Source organism: Phocoena sinus, chromosome 14, assembly GCF_008692025.1.
Source record: "Phocoena sinus isolate mPhoSin1 chromosome 14, mPhoSin1.pri, whole genome shotgun sequence".
NCBI classification, from domain to species: Eukaryota; Metazoa; Chordata; class Mammalia; order Artiodactyla; family Phocoenidae; genus Phocoena; species Phocoena sinus.
This window is the reverse complement of record NC_045776.1, coordinates 66188808-66206232: the sequence shown is the minus strand read 5'-3', so window position 1 is coordinate 66206232 and position 17425 is coordinate 66188808. Positions and strand designations below refer to the sequence as shown.

At 49.3% G+C, this 17425-nt stretch overlaps 1 protein-coding gene across 6 annotated transcripts in view; it reads left to right on the top strand.

Annotated features, from left to right (window-relative positions):
* Positions 1–17425, top strand: part of OSBP2 (oxysterol binding protein 2) — a 163959-nt gene that overhangs the window by 144263 nt on the left and 2271 nt on the right. For all 6 annotated transcript variants that reach the window (XM_032654493.1, XM_032654492.1, XM_032654495.1 and 3 more), the window contains 9 exons: positions 520–712; positions 1265–1382; positions 4572–4620; positions 4866–5012; positions 5884–6129; positions 8454–8574; positions 8826–8929; positions 9002–9097; positions 9183–9367. In XM_032654493.1, coding sequence (XP_032510384.1) covers positions 520–712; positions 1265–1382; positions 4572–4620; positions 4866–5012; positions 5884–6129; positions 8454–8574; positions 8826–8929; positions 9002–9097; positions 9183–9367 — 1259 coding nt within the window. The remainder of the gene's footprint in view (positions 1–519; positions 713–1264; positions 1383–4571; positions 4621–4865; positions 5013–5883; positions 6130–8453; positions 8575–8825; positions 8930–9001; positions 9098–9182; positions 9368–17425) is intronic.

Here is a 17425-nt window from a genome sequence, read left to right as displayed (position 1 = left end):
AAGGGGGAACCTTAAAAGCAGAGTTTATGTGATACAGACTTTGAGGTAACTTGGTAGAAAGTTCGATAAGACCCTTTAGCTCTGAGCCAGGCTGTGTAGCAGAAAGGTGGCTTTCCTTCCTTCTGTGCCAAAGCCAGGGTCTGGCCTGAGCTGCTGTGTTGGTTCCAGTGGGGACAGGGGTTGTGACAAACCTAGGCCCAGACCACAGTGAGGATGCAGCAGCTGAGAGCTGGGACCCCTGCCACCAGGAACACGCAGCACCCCAGCTGATAACTGGCGAGGCAGCATGACCAGCAACACCGGGTTTAGTGCTCTCGAATGGCATCTTGACTGTGGGGCACCGACCAGGGCAGATGCCAGGCTGGTTCTGAGAAAGCCAGGGTCCCCATGACCCCACAGAAGCCACAGGGGGCAGCAAAGGTGTTTCTGACCCACCTGCAAAGGGAGGGGGAGGGGCCACAGCACCCCCCGGGCATCCCTCTCTGCCCTGCCTGGCTCACAGGCCACGCCCCCTCGCAGGCCTGCAGGGACTTCCTGGAACTAGCGGAGACGCACAGCCGGAAATGGCAGCGGGCTCTGCAGTATGAGCAGGAGCAGCGCGTCCATCTGGAGGAGACCATCGAGCAGCTGGCCAAGCAGCACAACAGCCTCGAGCGCGCTTTCCGCAGTGCCCCCGGCCGGGCCGCCAACCCCACCAAGAGCTTCAGCGAGGGTGAGCGGGCGTCAGTCCATCCATCCAGTCCACCGTCAGTGTCCCCTTTGCCAGCTGGCTCAGCTTACACAGCCCCCCCAGGTTACATACCCCTCAACGCACCTACGTCTGGGCCTGCTTGGCCGACTCTGGTGCCCGTGTGCCTCTGTATCCCCCACGCCCTCACAGTGGGCACAGTCTCCCCATGTCTAGTCTCCCAATCTCCAGAGAAGAGCTCAGTGAGTCCAACTGTCCCCTCTGTGGCAGGGCTGCCGGGGTGCCAGGTGGCTGCCCACCTAACCTGGGGCTCAGGGTCACGGGTGCCCTGGGAAGGGGGTCCATCAGAAAGGGAAGCTGGGCCACAGAGAGACTGACCAGCATGTTTAGAGATCAGGGAAAGCTTCCGGAAGGAGGGAGGCTCTGAGCAAGAGGGTGAAAGTGCGTTCCAGGAAAGGGAGCGCGGGCACCACAGCCGGGTGACAGAGGTGGGGAGGGGCCGCGGGCTCTAGACCTCCCTGGGCAGGCGTGACTGTTGAAGTCGCAAACTGAGGCAGTGGCTCTGTGTGTCTCTAGGAAGCCTCTTAACCACCAAAGGCGAGGACAGTGAGGAAGATGAAGATACCGAGTACTTCGACGCCATGGAAGACTCCACATCCTTCATCACAGTGATCACTGAGCCCAAGGAGGACAGGTGGGCTCGGGGCTGGGTGGCCACCTGGAAGGAACCTCTCCGGGGTCAGCCGTGCTGGCCTGTTCTCATGCTCCACCTGTTCTTCGCACTTGGGGTTTTCTTTAAGTCTTGCTCCAGACGGTATTTTTGCTTAGATTGGTTCTGTTCTTCCTTAAATCAAAAATACCCAAATAGAGTTTGTATCGGGATTTCATTTTAAATGGACAACAGGGCATTGGCTGCATCCAGTTCCTGCCCCAGAGCCGCACAAGTTCCCAGCCACTCCACCCACTGTGTCAGCATTCCAGAGCAGACTGGAGACACAGAAAGCCTCTTTTATTTTCTATTTCAAAGCCTTTGTTTCATTTTTCATAAAAGCTTGCTCTTTCAGGATCTTTCTAAATACACATTAATAGTAAATGAGACAGTTACTAGCACTGAAAGCCACATTGCCACACTCCCTGGGACCCTCGGGAAGCGCCTGTGCTTGTGGACCGAGCTGGCAGGACACGTGCGGAGGGAAGCACGTGAGGTGGGGTGGTTCGGGGTTCAGTCCTCACCAGGGCTGCTCATTCTCGTCGGGTTGCCTTAGGTCCTGACCCTAGAAGGGTTGGTGGGTATATGGCAGTGTTTGGGGACATAAAAGTGGCCGATGAGCCCCACAGGGGAAAGAACTGACTGTAGCCTGTGCTGCCCACTGACACCCTCACAACAAGGTGTGTCAGGACCATGTGCTCCCCTGCCTGCCCTTAGGAACTGCATTCTTCTCAGCGGCCTCACTCCTACATGTATGCTGTGGCCTGCCCACCCCATGCTGCCTTCCCTGACCCCCCATGAAGCCCAGCCCGGCTGGGAGGAGGCCGGTGACAACCTGTGGCTGCTCCTTTTTTGCCTCTGTGGACCAGCGTGTTTCACCACTTCCCTGTCCTGGTTTCTTCCAGGGAAAAGGCATGGTTTGGATTCCTCTTACCCCTCAGGGAGTTTCTGGTCCTATCAGTGGTATATTTCCATTTCCCAATCATATTTTTTATACATACATTTATCTATTTCATTTATTTATTATCATCATTTTTGGTTGCATTGCGTCAAGCGGGGGCTACTCTTTTTTTTTTTTTTGGTACGTGGGCCTCTCACTGTTGTGGCCTCTCCCGTTGCGGTGCACAGGCCCCAGACGCGCAGGCTCAGCGGCCATGGCTCACGGGCCTAGCTGCTCAGCGGCATGTGGGATCTTCCCGGACCAGGGCACGAACCCGTGTCCCCTGCATCGGCAGGTGGACTCTCAACCACTGTGCCACCAGGGAAGCCTGGGGCTACTCTTTGTTGCGGAGCACAGGCTTCTTATAGCGGCGGCTTCTCGTTGCGGAGCACGGGCTCTAGGCATGCGGGCTTCAGTAGTTGTGGTGCATGGGCTTAGCTGCTCCGCGACATGTGGGATCTTCCTGGACTAGGGATCGAACCCGTGTCCCCCGCACTCGCAGGTGGACTCTTAACCACTGTGCCCCCAGGGAAGTCCCCCAATAATATTTAAAAAATTTTTTTAATTGAAGTATAGTTGACTTACAATGTTGCATTAGTTTCTGGTGTACAGCAAAGTGATTCAGTTTTACATACATATATATATATATATATATATATATATATATATATATATACACACACACACATGGCCAAAAAGTTCGTTCAGGTTTTTCTGTAACATCTTTTTGGCCATCCCAATACATATATTCTTTTCCATTATGGTTTACTACAGGATATTGAATATAGTTCCCTGTGCTATACAGTAGGACCTTGTTGTTTATCTGTTTTATATATAGTAGTTTATATCTGCTAATCCAAAACTGCTAATTTATCCCTCTTCCCCCTTTCATAACCATAAGTTTGTCTTTTGTGTCTGTGAGTCTGTTTCATAAACAAGTTTATTTGTGTCATATTTTAGATTCCACATATAAGTGATATCATATGATACTTGTCTTTCTCTGTCTGACTTACTTCACTTAGTATGATAATCTCTAGGTCCATCCACGTTGCTGCACATGGCAATATTTTGTTCTTTTTCGTGGCTGAGTAATATTCCATTGTATATATGTACCACATCTTCTTTATCCATTCCTCTGTCAGTGGACACTTAGGTTGCTTCCATGTCTTGGCTATTGTAAATAGTGCTGCTGTGAATGCTGCATTTCCCAATAATATTTAAAAATCGCTTATATCGCTCTCAAAATTAGCACAGCTTAGCTGTTCTGAAATTCCATTATCACCTGGTAGTGGCACCCTTTGGGCTCTGAGGCCAGGGGGGTCCTGCTCAGGTTCCCTCTGGCTCCCTGTCCACTCCCCTATACCTGGAGCCCCCAGGGCCTGGGCTTGCCTCCTGCATGCCCCGCCCTGGCCTCCTTCCATACCTCAGCAACAGCCCAGGCCCCTCTGCTCCCACCCAACCAGCAAGCAGGTGACCCTGTGCTCAGTACTCTTCACCGGCTCCCCTGGCTCCTGGCACAGCCCCCAGTGCTCACGCAGCCCCCCAACTCGTGCTGCAGCTGCACTGGGCAGTGGGCAGATACTCTGCCAGGTGCCCCCTTGTCTGCAGTGCCTTCCCCCTCTCCCCAGGGACCTGGGTGGGTTCTTCCCATCCAAGGCCCTAACTGCCTAGTGCCTGTCCCCTGACCAGGCTGGCCCAGGTCACCCCTCCTGGGAGCTCCCTCACAGCCTGGGCCCCTCAGCCAGAATGCCCCCTGCTGCTCTGGCCACCATCTCACCACAAGTATTCCTGGGCACAGAGATCCATCCGACCCACTTCCTTCCCTTCCTGAACCCAAGTCGAATGCGGTAATCAGACCAGCACAGTGAGGACACAATGGGGTTTGTCCATGCCAGAGGGGACCCACGGGGCTCCCGGGGGCTCTCCCAGAGGTGCCCACCCCTTGGCTTCTCTGGGTCCTGGTCAGCCAGTCCCCAGGAGGGGCCTGTGTGCAGGGACCCCTGGTGAGAACTTGGCTGGGCGGCTGCTGCCACAGGGCACCAGTGGGTGGGAACCCCTCCAAACTGCTGCCCCAGGTCCCTCAGCCCCACCTGAGTCCTGAACTGGAGACGCTCCCCTTGGAGATGCAAGCTGCCCCTCGGACCTCACTGAGGGGACTGGATAGAAGGGGGCTGGGTCCCCAGGAGGCCTCAGAATTTGTAAATAACTTGCCTTCTCTTTTGTGTTTCCTGCAGAAAAGCCGAGGGTGGGACTACAGGCTCCGTGGAATGGACCTCAGACAATGTGAGTGAGGTGGGACTCCGAAGGGGGGGTGAAGTGGGGAGGCCAGCACTTTGAACTCGGGCCCCCCAGGGGCGGGCCCTGTGCCTGGTGCCTTCATCTGAGCTCAGGCAGAGCCTTCCCCTCCCGCCAGCAACATCCCAGCACGGGCCTGGTCCTCAGACCGCCCTGGGCCAGAAGTGAGGGCGAGGCCTGGGGGCCGAGGCGACCAGGCCTCTGCTGACGGGCGCACTCTGCTTCTCTGGTAGGTGCTAGACAGCACCTCACTTGTGCCCCAGGGCCCCCCCAAAGTCAAGAGGCGTGTCCGCATCCCCGACAAGCCCAACTACAGTCTTAATCTTTGGAGCATCATGAAGAACTGCATCGGCCGGGAGCTCTCCAAGATCCCCATGCCGGTAGGGGCCGGGCGGAGCAGCCAGGGGGGCCCTGGGGGCTGTTTTCTTGTGCGTGGATGGGAAGTAATGGCCTTTGGAAGTATACGCAGCCCTGGGTGTCATCTTCTTAATGACACTTGAGGAGCATATAATGTGTTACTGAATCGTGTTCCATCCCCCAGGGCAGAGGTCTCACGCTTGGAGGTAAGGAGCCAGGAAGGGGCTCTGCATTGATCAGACAGGGGGCCCTCAAAGTGCCTCCCACCCTGGTAGATGGGGAGTGGTAACATTGGGCTGTGTATGGGGCCGGGTGGACCCTCCTCTTCCATGCTGGGCTGCCCCTGGTCCCCACCCCAGCAAGGTCACCAGCAGGCAAAGGGCAGGGCTGGCGCCCTCGTGCTGCCAGATCACAGTGGCATCTCCATGGAGCGGGAGCTGGGGCTGCTCCAGGCCAGACTTGGTTTCACTCTGTGACCCAGGACAGAAGACTTGCATAATAGCTCAGAATACAAGGTAGACCCACTTCATCCATTAATTCACCTATTCATTCATTCACTCACTCATTCACTGATTTCTATGATTCACTGCCCTGGCATTTACATCCTAGGAGGGGAGACTGACAGTAAATGTAACAGAATTCTGCCAGATGCAGCAGGTCAGAACGTGTTGAGGGCTATGGAGAAAACTGAGGCAGGAGGGGCGGGGAGGCAGGCCAGTGAGTGGGGCTGTGGCTTTAGACAGGTCCTCAGATGAGCCTCTCTGTGAAGGTGGTCTGAGCAGTGATGTCCCTGAACATCTGAGAAAAGCAAGGCTGCTATGCCGACAACCCCAGGTCTGTGCTGGGAGCAGTGGACGGTCTGTGCAGACCCCCGACCTGACACCCCGCCCGCAGGTCAACTTTAACGAGCCCCTGTCCATGCTCCAGCGGCTGACGGAGGACCTGGAGTACCACCACCTGCTGGACAAGGCCGTGCACTGCACCAGCTCCGTGGAGCAGATGTGCCTGGTGGCGGCCTTCTCCGTGTCCTCCTACTCCACCACCGTGCACCGCATCGCCAAGCCCTTCAACCCCATGCTGGGCGAGACCTTCGAGCTGGACCGTCTCGATGACATGGGCCTGCGCTCCCTCTGCGAGCAGGTGAGGCCCGCGCACGCTTCAGCCAGGCCTGGGGGTCAGAGCCAGACAAACGGGACACGGCCTCTGACCGAAGGGGCCATCAAGCCAAGGTCCGGTCAGGCAGCTGGGCCTCATGCGGCGGGGACAGGTCAGGGGCGCCCCACGGAGCAGGCCTCCTAGGGACAGTGTGGGCCGCGTGGGAGGAGAGCTGGGTGAGGACAGTCAGGCCTGGTGGGGGAGGGGAGGACGCCTCTCTCCGCCAGAAGGCATGGAGCGGTGGGGGAGGGGTGTTTGCTGGACACCATCAGGGATTCGGGTGGGCTAGAGCATGGGGTCACCACTGAGCTGAAAGGGAGCAGCCCACGCCCCACGGGGCCGCAGTCAATGAAGGTGGAGGCCGTGAGTGCGGGGGGCCAGAGCTCAGCTCGCCTCCATCCTCTCCATCGCTTCTACAGGCCTTCCCTGCAGGTACTGGTCTCCCCAAGGTGTGGAACCAAAACTGGGCCCCTCGGGCACCTCAGCCCAGCTCTGGTTCACTGAGTGCCAGGAGGACCCAGGCAGGGGCTACATGAAGGCGCCCAGGATAGATTCGGGTCGGGCTGCCGCTGAGTATCTACCATGTGCCAGCCGCTGCTGTGGGCCCAGGGGTTGAGCTCAGAAAGCAGACAGTTCGCAATCCAGTGGCTGGTTTAAAGGTGTGCTCTGCCTGCTGTGCAGGCCTGTAGGAGGCCAGATCAGGGGAGGTAGGAGGTTGATCACAGGCACCTTTAAAAAGCAGAGCTAGGGCTTTGCCTTGGATGTGGGTAGGGAGGCTGGGCGGCAAGGATGACCCAGGGTTCTTGGCCTGAACTACTACTGAGTACATTTCTTCGTTGAACATTGCTGATCAAGTAACCCCTCAGGAGTTGAGGGTGCAGCCAGCTGGGAAGTGGCCTGTTCTTGTGGGCCGGGGGGTGGGGAGCAGGTACTGTGGATGTGGATGGTTCTGGCTCTTTTAGGAAGGCCCGGGAGCGGTTTGGCAACACAGAGTGAGGGAGAGAGAAGGAGCCGAGGTCAGAGAGAAGGAGGCAGGCGGCAGAAGGCTCTTCTCTGTGTGGGAAGAGTCACGGGAGGGCAGAGGAGGCAGCTTTCTGAGGAACCGCCCCCGTCACTGGCTGCTGTGGGGAGAGTGCAGCGCAGGTATAAGGGTGGAGCAGGGAGGCTGGGGAGGCTGGAGGCGGCACAGGGGAAGGGCAGATTCTGGATGCTGTTTTGAAGAAAGAACAGCCAGGATTTGCTAAGGATTTAGCTGGGGAACATGAGAAAGTGGGGCCAGCCATGACTCTAGAGCATTTGGTGTGAGCAGCTGGACCGACTGGATCGTCTGCCTGAGAAGGTGGTGCTGACACTGAGCTCCAGGGCCAGGTCTCTGGGGTCACGTCCCTGAATTTGCTGATGGGTGGGCTTCAGTGGGGGCCCTGGCCACAGGCATCGGGCAGGCTCGGGGACGGCTTACTCATCACCCAGTTGCTGGCAGGTTTGGCCGGTGCCTCTGAGACGTAGGAAGGATGAGGGTGCCTCCTGTGGGGACTGTCGGGAGCTCTGGGCCGTCTGCACGGAGGGGTGCAGGGAGGCTGGAGCCCACGGCTGCAGTTCCGGGGCGAGGCTGTGAGACGGGAGGCTGGGAGAGGCTTTGCCCTAATCCTGTGACCAAAGGAGCCACAGAAATGAGGAGGGACAGATGAGGAAAAGTTGATGGCAGTGTCCTGGTGGTGAGACTGTGGTCAGGGTGCCCAGTGCTGGAGAGGACGGGGCGGAGGCACCGGGTGGGCAGAGCAGGCTGCACCGCCATCCAGGCTGGGATGGGACACCAGCTGGACTCCAGCTCTGGAGCCGGGCTGGCCGGGAGGCTTCCCATCCTGGGCCTCCTCAGTGCAATACAGCACAACAGATGCAGCCTCTGCAGGCGATGGGCACGTTAACTAGAGAGTAGGCCCGAAGCCCCTGGTAGAGCCTAACGCCCTCACTTTATTCACCCTCAGCACAGCTTGTCACAATGTCATCACCCTCATTCCACAGCCCAAGTCAGGAGTGAAAACGCCCCGGCCACTGGCTCAGGCCCACAGTAGTTGGGATGCCCCAGCCCTGCCCCCGTCCAGTGCCACCCAGGCTGCTCCCCTGGGCATTCCCTTGCTTTCCCACTGGAGCACTGTCCTTTCTGGGGGGCCCAGGCCCTGCCGTGTGTCCTGGTTCCCAGGGCCACAGAGCCATTCGTACTGGGCACGGGGCAGGCTGACCCCCGGCCGGTTGGGGGCAGGCCCGGGCCACATCCAGCAGACGCTCACGGCCTGTGGGTCTGGTCTCAGGTAAGCCACCACCCGCCATCGGCCGCACACTATGTGTTCTCCAAACACGGCTGGAGCCTCTGGCAGGAGATCACCATCTCCAGCAAGTTCCGGGGGAAATACCTCTCCATCATGCCGCTAGGTGAGCGGGGGCAGAAGGACACTCTGGATGAGGGGGAGGGTTTGCCAACCCAGAAGCCAGCTTGGTGCCTCCAGGGGTGACGTCAGTCCCCCCGTAGACTTCCTGGATGCCCCCCTGACCTGTACCCTATCCCCAGTCTGCACAAATACTGCTTCTGGTTCTCAGGACCCTGGGACCTCGGGAGGGTGGGTCAGGCTGGCTGGGACCCAGCATGGCAGGCCATGACCTCTGACCCTATATCCGGCCTCCAGGTGCCATCCACTTAGAATTCCAGGCCAGCGGGAATCACTACGTGTGGAGGAAAAGCACCTCGACTGTGCATAACATCATCGTGGGCAAGCTCTGGATCGACCAGGTCAGGGGATGCTCTCGGGGAGGGGCCGTGTGGCCCAGGGATCGGCCACTGACCACTCCCCTCCCTTACCAGACAGGGGACGTCGAGATTGTGAACCACAAGACAAAGGACCGATGCCAGCTAAAGTTCTTACCCTACAGCTATTTCTCCAAAGAGGTGGCCCGGAAGGTAAGCAAGGCCACCTCTTGGAGCCTGTCAGGGGGGAACCCCGGAGAGGGGCGTGTGCCTACACTGGCCCTGCCAATGTCCCCAGGTGACAGGAGTGGTGAGTGACAGCCAGGGCAAGGCCCACTACGTGCTGTCAGGCTCGTGGGATGAACAGATGGAGTGCGCCAAGATCGTGCAAAGCAGCCCCAGCAGCCCCAGCTTGGACGGGAAGCAGAAAACGGTGTACCAGACACTACCGGCCAAGCTGATGTGGAAGAAGTACCCGCTGCCGTGAGTGGGGCTGCGGGGCGAAGAACAGGCAGGGAGCGGGGAGGGGACAAGCCAGACAGGAAGCGAGCGGCGGGCACGGGAGGGTTCAGGCCACGCCTGAGGGGAGCCAGACACCCGACTGTAAATAAGCGTTGACACCATCAGGTGGCAGCACGTCCTATGCAGAGACTTTAAACAAGCTGATTGATGGGACAAGTCCGCATAGTCCAAGGAATGAAAACCAAACATGAAAATAAGTGCAGGAAACTATAAAAAGTGGCACAGCTGGATTCCAAAGAGAATGAAACAGAAATTCTACAAAGGAAACATAAAGTAACTGAAATTGAGAACTCCATGGGAAGGTTTAATAGAACCCATTGACTGAATATAGGTCAGAAGAAATAATCTTCAGATAAACAGACAAAACCTGGAAAAGCCAAGCACCTAGAGAGAGAAGGCTGGCCACCTGGCGACCCAGAGTGAGTCCCTGGAGCAGCCCCACAGGCATCCCTGGAGCCTGGGAGGGTGCAGCGTCAGGACGTGTAGGGCACGTTGAGTTTGAGAGCAGGGTCCAGCAGGCTTCTGGTCAGAGTCCAGAAGCAAGAGACCATCTCAGGAGTCTTATCTGAGGAGAAAACAGCAGAGATTTTCCACATCTAAATCTATACAGTGAAACTGTTGAGACTAGATCAGAGAAAATATTAAGCAGCCAGATTTTTTAAAAGATGTACTTTCTGAGGAACAGCAGACTGACAACCTTCTCCTCATCAGCAATAACGGGAGCTTGAAGACAGATGAAATCTTACACATGCAGAAAGACTCACTGACAGGTGAGAATTAATTACACACCCAGCGGGAACATCTTTACAGAGTAAAGTTGAAATAGACATTTTCAAGCCACTCATTTTGCCACCAGCAGACCAGCACTAAGGATAGAGCTCCCAGATAGAAGAACCAAGATGTGTGAAATGAGGAACAAAACCTATGTGAACAGTGAATAAATAAGAACAATAATGTCTTGTGGGGTTTAAAATCTAAACATTAAGTGCAACTGCACAATCAGGTAAGTCAGAAAACTGGAAACTTTTCAAAGGCCCTTGTGCTACCCAAGAGGAGGGTCAAGATGCACACTAATTTCTGACTATGTGAACTATGCATATTGTAATTCCTAGAGTAGCTACTAAATTAATATGTTTAATTGGAGTCCCAGAAGGAAAGGAAAGGAAAGAAAGAAAAATAGAAAGGAGAGAGAAATAGTTAAAGAAATGATGGAAATAAATTTCCCCAAACAAACAGATGAAAGACCTTGGGTTGAAAGGGCCCGTTGGAGTTCCAGAGACAGGAAACAAAGAAAAACTTCTGCCTAGACCACAATATACTGAAAATTAAGGACACCAAGGAGAAAATTCTAATAGCTTCCAGAGAGAAAAGATTTCAGTAGAGAATGAAGAATCAGATGGACATCAGATTTTTGGAATAATATTTTCAAAGTAATGAAGAAAATGAAATTAGAAGGTAAAAGTTTCTGTCCAGGGCTTCCCTGGTGGTGCAGTGGTTAAGAATCCGCCTGCCAAAGCAGAGGACATGGGTCCTAACCCTGGTCCGGGAAGATCACACATGCCACGGAGCAACTAAGCCCGAGCGCCACAACTACTGAGCCTGCGCTCTAGAGCCCGCGAGCCACAACTACTGAGCACACGTGCCACAACTACTGAAGCCCGCGCGCCTAGAGCCTGTGCTCTGCAACAGGAGAAGCCACCACAATGAGAAACCCATGCACCGCAACAAAGAGTAGCCCCCGCTCGCCCCAACTAGAGAAAGCCCGCATGCAGCAACGAAGACCCAACACAGCCAAAAATAAATTAAAAAAAAAAAGTTTCTGTCCAGCTGAGCTATCGTTCAAATATGAGGCTGTGATAAAAAAAACAAAATGTTCTCAGGTGAACAGCCTCAGAAGGTTTGCCACACAAAAACCCACAATGAAAACAGTAGTCTAAAAGGGGGAGGGAAAGAATCCAGAAGGTGCTACAGTAGTTATATGAAATAAAAGGTTGTGTGTGGGAGGGATTTTCAAAATAATTACTAAGACCAAAGAAAAACAGAAAATGTTCCCACAACAGTCCAGAATTAAAAGTGTAGATGATGTTAACACAATGGAGTCTAGGGAGACAGAGGACACCAAGGGATGTGAAGGTAGAGACCAACAGAAGATTTTTAAATCAGTAAAAAATATTAAAAAGACAAATAAAAACAGCAAGTTAACACAGTAGAAGTAAGTCCAGGCATAATAACATAAATAGATGAAACCCACTAGTTAAAAAAGCAAAATATTGGGTTGGCCCAAAAGTTTGTTCGGGTTTTCCCTACCATTTATGGAAAAACCTGAACGATCTTTTTGGCCAACCCAATACTAACTGACTGGATTTTTAAAAATCCAGATGCATGCACCTTCTAAGAAAGATCCAAAGCGTAATGATGGGCAAAGGTTGAAAGTAAAAGATAGACATATCATGAAAATACTAACCAAAAAGCTATAACAGCTATATTAATATAAGGTAAAAACAGACTTTAGGACAAAAGCATTATTAGGGATGGAAGAGTTGCTACATGATAAAACGTTGGGTTCTTCGAGAAGATATGAACAGTATGCATGACACAGACACTATGCATGTAGTGAAAGAGCCTCAAAAATACACAAAGCACACATATTGAGAGAGTAAAGGGAGAAATGGATAAATCCATCACCACAGTGGAAGACAGAGATTTCAACACACCCTTCTCACTTGTTGAGAGTCAAATGGGGAAAAGCAACCCAGCAAGATGGAGAGCGAAAAAACACAGGATATACATATACTTATGGTTGCAACAGAGAACATGCTTTTTCTCAAGTATACGTGGAATTTATGCAAAAATCAATCGTGTACTAAACCCTAAAGAAAGCCTCAACAAATGTACAGAGGGTAGCACACAGACCACAGCCTATGATAAGACAAATTAGAAGTTATGAGCAAAATGTCAAAAAGTCCCCACATATTTGGGAAAAAATTTAAGTTGCTAAATAATTCATGGACAAAATAATAAGTTAGAATGGAAATTTTAAAATGCCTAGAACTGAATGAGAAGAAAAAGATATCAAAACTGGCTGGATATACCAAAGGCAAAGCTTCAAAGGAAATGTATTGCCTTAAATAGGTATATAAGCTTATTAAGGCTTTTTCATTCTAAGAAATTAGAGAAAGTGCAACATACAAACTGAAAGAAAGAAGAAAATATACCTTAAAAATAAAAGCAGAGGGACTTTCCTAGTGGCGCAGTGGTTAAGAATCCACCTGCCAATGCAGGGGACACGGGTTCGAGCCCTGGTCCGGGAAGATCCCACATGCCGCCGAGCAACTAAGCCCATGCGCCACAACTACTGAGCCTGTGCTCTAGAGCCCGCAAGCCACAACTACTGAAGCCCGTGTGCCTAGAGGCCGTGCTCCGCAACAAGAGAAGCCACTGCAATGAGAAGCCCATGCACTGCAACGAAGAGTAGCCCCCGCTCGCCACATCTAGAGAAAGCCCGTGCACAGCAACGAAGACCCAACACAGCCAAAAATAAATAAAATAAATTTATTAAAAAAAAAAAAACAAGTTTAAAAAGAAGTTGATCTTTGAGGGAAAAAAATGAACAGAAAACTACTGGCAAGACTGATCAAGAGAGAATATAGAAATAAATATTATTAATGTTTTCATTATGTTTATTATATTTAAAGTATAAAGAGATTATTAAAATTCTCATTGGAAGGACAAATTTTTAGAAAAATATAACTTACAAGAACTGAGTCTAGAAGAAAAAAAAAAGCCTGACTAATCCTATAATTAAAGATACTGAAGCAGTAGTTTAAAAATTTCCACAGGGAAAACACAAAGCCCAGGTAGTTTTATAGGTGAATTCTACCAAGTTGTCAAGAAACATATACCCCAATTTTATAGAAAATCTTCCAGACCATAGAAAAAGAAATACTTTCCTTTCTTATACTGTGAGGCCAGTATAAGATACCTAATACCAAACCAGGCTAAAAGAGTAGTAGGAAAATAAAAGTTCTACCCTCTTTCACTCATGGATAAGCACAATTCCAAAACAAGACATCAGAAAATCCAACAGTATATGAAAAAGATAACATTCTTCAGTCATGTTGAGTTTATCCTGGGTACGCAAGGATGAGTCTGTACTAGAAAATCCATAAATTGGTTACATTAACAGATCTGAACAAAAGGCATCTTAGGTGCCTCAATATAAGATTAATATGCAAAAGTCAGTTGCATTTCTATACAAACAACTAGAAAATACAGTTTAAGAGAAGACACCAATTATCATATCAGAGAATATCAAGGACCTTGTAACAAATCTTATAATATATGCAAGACCTCTATAGAGAAAATTATAAAACTTTGCTGAGATATCAAGGAAGAGCTAAATGAATGGAGAAAGATACCACGTTCATGGGTAGAAAGACTAAGTACTATTAATATGTCATGATCTAAAGAGTCGGTAAACCAAACAAAATCCCAATAGTGATTTTCATGGAACTTGATACTATGATTTCTTAATTTATATTGAAGAATAAAGGGCCAGGATATTTTTTAAAAAAAGAGGACTTGCCCTATTAGATACTTATTTTGAAGCTATAGTGAAATAGAATAGTAAGCCTGGAAACTATGCCCTGGATGTGTATATATCTTTGGTATATAACAAAGGTCCCGTATCATAGCACATGGAAAGATGGCACCATCCACTAAAAGGATCTCGGGAAAATGGTTATCCATATAGAAAAACATTAAGTGAATCTTTCCCTTACATTATTATAACAAAAATCAACTCCAAATAAAGGTCTTACAGTAAGTATTAAGTTTGACTTACTGTTAAACAGTAAGTTAAACTCTAAGTAGAGGGACTTCCCTGGTGGCGCAATGGTTAAGAATCCGCTTGCCAACGCAGGGGACAGGGGTTCAATCCTTGGTGCGGGAAGATCCCACATGCTGCAGAGCAACTAATCCACAACTACTGAGCCTGTGCTCTAGAGCCCACGAGCCACAACTACTGAGCCCATGTGCCACAACTACTGAAGCCTGTGTGCCTAGAGCCCGTGCTCCACAACGAGAGAAGCCACCACAATGAGAAGCCCGTGCACCGCAATGAAGAGTAGCCCCCACTTGCCGCTACTAGAGAAAGCCCACACGCAGCAACAAAGACCCAACGCAGCCAATAAATAAATAAATGTTCCTTTAAAAAATAAATAAAAAATAAATTCTAGTCTTTCTGTATCCACATACTATTAAAAAGAAAGAAAAAACCTCTAAGTAGAAAATATAGATGAGTATCATCTATAACTTATGGAAATATTTCTTAAATAAGACAAAAACACTGATGTATTCAATTATATTAAAATGCTTCTGTTCATTAAAAGAAATTTTGCTGGGGCTTCCCTCGTGGCTCAGTGGTTAAGAATCCACCTGCCAATGCAGGGAACATAGCTTCAATCCCTGGTTCGGGAAGATCCCACATGCTGCAGAGCAACTAAGCCCGTGCACCACAACTACTGAGCCCACGTGCCACAACTACTGAAGACCGGGCGCCTAAAGCCCATGCTGTGCAACAAGAGAAGCCACCGCAATGAGCAGAATGAGAAGCCCACGCACTGCAACAAACAGTAGCCCCTGCTCGCTGCAACTAGATAAAGCCCGTGCACAGCAATGAAGACCCAACGCAGCCAAAAACAGATAAATAAATAGGAACAAAAAGAATACATACAGACCTTCTAATGAATAAATAAAGCAAAAACAATCCAATGGGAAAGTGCAAGTCATGAACAAGAATTTCACACAAGAAGAAACATATGGCCAATCACCATACGAAAATGATAACATCATTGGTAATCAGGGAAATGCAAATCAGAACCACAGTAAGATGCAGTTTTACCTTCATTTGATTTGAAAAAATGAACAGTCTGGTAATATCAAGTGTTGAAGAAGGTATGGATCCACAGTATCCCTTATACATCACTGGTGGGAATGTGAGCTGGTATGACCATGCTGGAAAGCAGTGTGGCCTTACCTTCTAAAGAAGAACATCACAGACTCTGCAGCCCAGTAATCCCACTTCTAGGTGTATACTCAAGAGAAATTCCTATAAATGTACAACAGGAAACATGAATAAGATTACTCAAAGCAAAACTTGAAAACAACTCAAACTTATTGGATGAAATAATTAGTATATTCACACAAGGCAATATTTACAGTAGTTGAAACAAATGAACCACAGCAACATACAATACAGATAAATCTTAGTAATATAATATTAAGTTTAAAAAAAGCAAGTCCCAGGTTACATACATATTCTTTTAATACAGTTAAAAACAAGTATCTAAAATATATGTATATGAATACACACACAGACATACACACACACTTAAGACTACTTAAAGATGCAATAAAATTATATTAAAAGGAAAGCAAAGGACTGATGAACCCAGGAGTCCTGCCAGTGGCTACCTGAGAGGAGGATGGATTGGTGAGTTTTCCCTATGGTCAGATGTAGGCTTTGTCATGATTCTACCTTTGGTTTAGGTGGCAAGGTCACATTAATACAAGCAGGCCGGGGCTTCCCTCGTGTCGCAGTGGTTAAGAATCCACCTGACAATGCAGGGGACATGGGTTCAAGCCCTGGTCCAGAAGATCCCACATGCCGCTGAGCAACTAAGCCCATGTGCCACAACTACTGAGCCTGCGCTCTAGAGCCTGCGAGCCACAACTACTGAGCCCATGTGCCACAACTACTGAGCCTGTGCTCTAGAGCCTGCGAGCCACAACTACTGAAGCCTGTGTGCCACAACTAGTGAAGCCCACACGCCCGTGCACGGCAACGAAGAGTAGCCCCCGCTCCCCGCAACTAAAGAAAGCCTTGCATAGCAACAAAGGCCCAATGCAGCCCAAAATAATTAATTAATTAATTGATTGAAAAAAAACACAAGCAGGCCATGTAAGGACCAACATACCAAGTATTATGACTAATTCAAAACTTTCACAGTATCAAAGCAGTATAAAAAGAAAAAAACAAAATAAGATAGATTTAAATCCAACATATTAGTAATTACATTAAGTGTTCCCATAAGCTTTCAGACAAATTTTTAAAAATCAAACTTTATGTGGTTTACAAAAAATACATCTAAATAAAATAAAGACTGGAATAAAAGGATGGAAAAAGATATGTATACATAGAAATACTAACCAAACAAAAGCTGCCTTCAGCTATAGTAATATCACAAAACAGACATTAAAACAAAAGGTCAAAGAGGGACAAAATGATAAAGGTTCAATTTGCCAGGAAGATTTTAAATTTGAATATACCCTGTACCTAATAACAGCCCCAAAATGTATACAGCAAAAGTTGATAGAAATATAAGGAAAAATGGACTAGTTTACAACCAAAGTGGGAGATTTTAACATATTTCTTTTAGTAATGGATAGCAGAAGAAAATGTCTGGAGGACAAATTTGAACAATAGAACCTTCAGGACAGCTGTAGAACATTGCACTCAACAACTGTGGAAAACGCAATCTCTTTGATTACATGTGGAACGTTTGCAAAAACTGACCATATACTGGGCCATAAAACAAATTTCAAAGAGATGAAATTATACGAAGTATACTGTCTGACTCCAAAGTGAGTGTGCTAGAAACAAAGATGACTAGAAAAATGACCATATATTTATAAACTTAAGAAATGTACTTCCAACCAATCCATAGGACAAAGAAAGTATAATGAAAATTAGAAAGTATAACTGCATGATAATGAAAATAATACATAACAAAAATGGTAGAATGCAGCTAAAGCAGTAGTTGGAGTGAAATTTGTAGCCTTGAAATGCACATATTAGAAAAGAAGAGACATGGGAAAATATTGAGCTAAGCATCCATCCCAGGAAGTTAGAAAAGGAGCAGCAAAAGAAATCCCAACAAAGTAGAAGGAGGACTATACAAGCAAAATCAGTAAAGCAGAAAAACCTAAAATAGGATCAACAAAGTTTCATCTTCCACC